Here is a 1916-nt window from a genome sequence, read left to right as displayed (position 1 = left end):
CAGGCAAGCACTTAACCGCTAAGCCATCTCTCCAGCCCAAAACAGTTTTTTAAAACACTAATCTTATCATGCCATTGCTCAGCTTTGTGGTTCACATGTGGATTCTATTTAGTAAGTACTAATTGAAGAAATATCTGGATGTTTATCTCTAGACATCTGGAATTTAATGAATAGCTGCTAAACATATAATTTTGTGGTGCTATAAATGCTCTCACAAATGAAAATGATTAAGTAAACTTGCTATTTTAAAAATAAACTTTAGTTATAATTTACCTATAAAATATAAATTTAAATTATAATTTAAGTATAGACTGAACAAATGCATACACATTGTAGCTATGACTTGGGTCATTATGTAGAAAATTCCCACATATCATAAAGTTCTCACTTTCTCTATTTTTTGACAAGCTTTTGTTTACTCAAAAGTTCATTTCCGAGCGCAAGAGAATACAAATTAATATTGTTAAAAAAATCAAACATCTACTAAGCAACTGGCACCTTTAAGGAAAACCACTTAGGACAAGGACTATCTGAAGCTGACTTTCTGCTCTCTTTCTTCACTGGACATAGTCTGGACACAGTGGACAGCATGTCCCTACTGTTGAAGTGACCGACTATCAAGAGTCAGAGGTACATTGAACTCAGTGAAGCATTTAGATGAGGAAACTGTAGAAGTGATCTGCCCAGCTAGACAACAGTGGCTTGGAAGCCATCGTCCACACTGAGGACCAATAGCCTTAGGTCATTATCTGACCTCTCTAAGCATCCTCTTCTGTCTAGCTGGGCCTATCTTAATCCACCTGCAAACCACAATGGAGATAGCTAAACTGCTTTCTAGTGTCTCATTCTCCCTTCTCTCCTTCAGCTTTCTTGCAAAGGCAACAGTTCTGAGCTTTCAAGAAATGGGCTCTTACATACTCATGGAGACCGAGTGGCATAAAACAGCAGTTTTGAAATTTTTTTCCTTCTTATGGCACTGATTCGATTTCAGGTTTGATTTTTCTTCCATCCACCCACACACAGCCTCTACCATCACAGAGACATAAGGGCATCAATATCTCTAGCCTTTGATCTGTAGTGGGATTTACCAGCAGATGAGATTTTGTTTCTTGTCATCTGTAAGTTTCCACTCCACCAACAGCTTTATAGACCAGTATATGCTCTTGACTGGCAGTTCATTCAGAAAGCTGTGGGTCCTGTCTTTCTGGATGGGGCAGCTGATGCCACTCTTACAACTATCAGACTCAGGAATGGGAAAGGGGATTTCAGCACCCATTAGGATGCCAAATACTTCTGCTGAGCTACTATGAGAGTCACTGTTGCTGGTGAACGTGACATTGACACTACAGGTCTGTCCTTTGTGCAGTTCACAGTGCTGTACAGGGCATGGGACCACATTCACCTCCTTCACAACTCCAACTACAGAACCGCAGTCCTTGAACTTCACAGGTTTGGCCTGGGCTGTGGTGGCCATGAACACCAGCAGTAGGAACATGGAAGCCAGGACACCCATGGTAGACGGTAAGTCCCAAGATCTGGGAAGCTGGTCTTCATTATTATTTTACCATCTTAGTGTAAATGCTATTCTGATTTCTACCGTTGTACAGATTTATCCAGTACTGTTAGGGCTTTACTCTGAAATACTCCACACAGGCTTATGGTTTGAACTCCAACCCCCCTGCAGTTTGTGGTGTTAATTTCATTGCTGTGGAGCCTTTAGGAAGGAGGTGAGTCCTAGATGGCAGACGTAGGTCACTAAAAGGGGGCCTTTGAAGGTTATTCCACCATTGGTTTCAACCTGTGTTCTCCATTTCCCGGTGCACCAAGAAAGTGAAGATGCTGTCAGCAAAGGCTCCTGTCACTGTGGACCATCTTTACCATGCCTTCTCCACTATGATGAACTGTAATTCCTCTGA

The 1916-nt window shown here is 41.5% G+C and overlaps 1 protein-coding gene across 1 annotated transcript; it reads right to left on the bottom strand.

The window, feature by feature from the left end:
• Positions 1 to 1084: 1084 nt before the first annotated feature.
• Positions 1085 to 1513, bottom strand: LOC101597672 (NPC intracellular cholesterol transporter 2-like). The gene has a single exon (XM_045142556.1). It carries the CDS (start codon positions 1511 to 1513, stop codon positions 1085 to 1087), a length of 429 nt encoding a protein of 142 aa, XP_044998491.1.
• Positions 1514 to 1916: the final 403 nt, after the last annotated feature.

This window comes from Jaculus jaculus, chromosome 2 (assembly GCF_020740685.1).
Source record: "Jaculus jaculus isolate mJacJac1 chromosome 2, mJacJac1.mat.Y.cur, whole genome shotgun sequence".
Classification (NCBI taxonomy): domain Eukaryota; kingdom Metazoa; phylum Chordata; class Mammalia; order Rodentia; family Dipodidae; genus Jaculus; species Jaculus jaculus.
This window is presented reverse-complemented; position numbering and strand designations above follow the sequence as displayed.

Bases quoted from the DNA above. Each gene is read 5' to 3' on its own strand.
- LOC101597672 (XM_045142556.1), bottom strand. From the start codon at position 1,513: ATGGGTGTCCTGGCTTCCATGTTCCTACTGCTGGTGTTCATGGCCACC.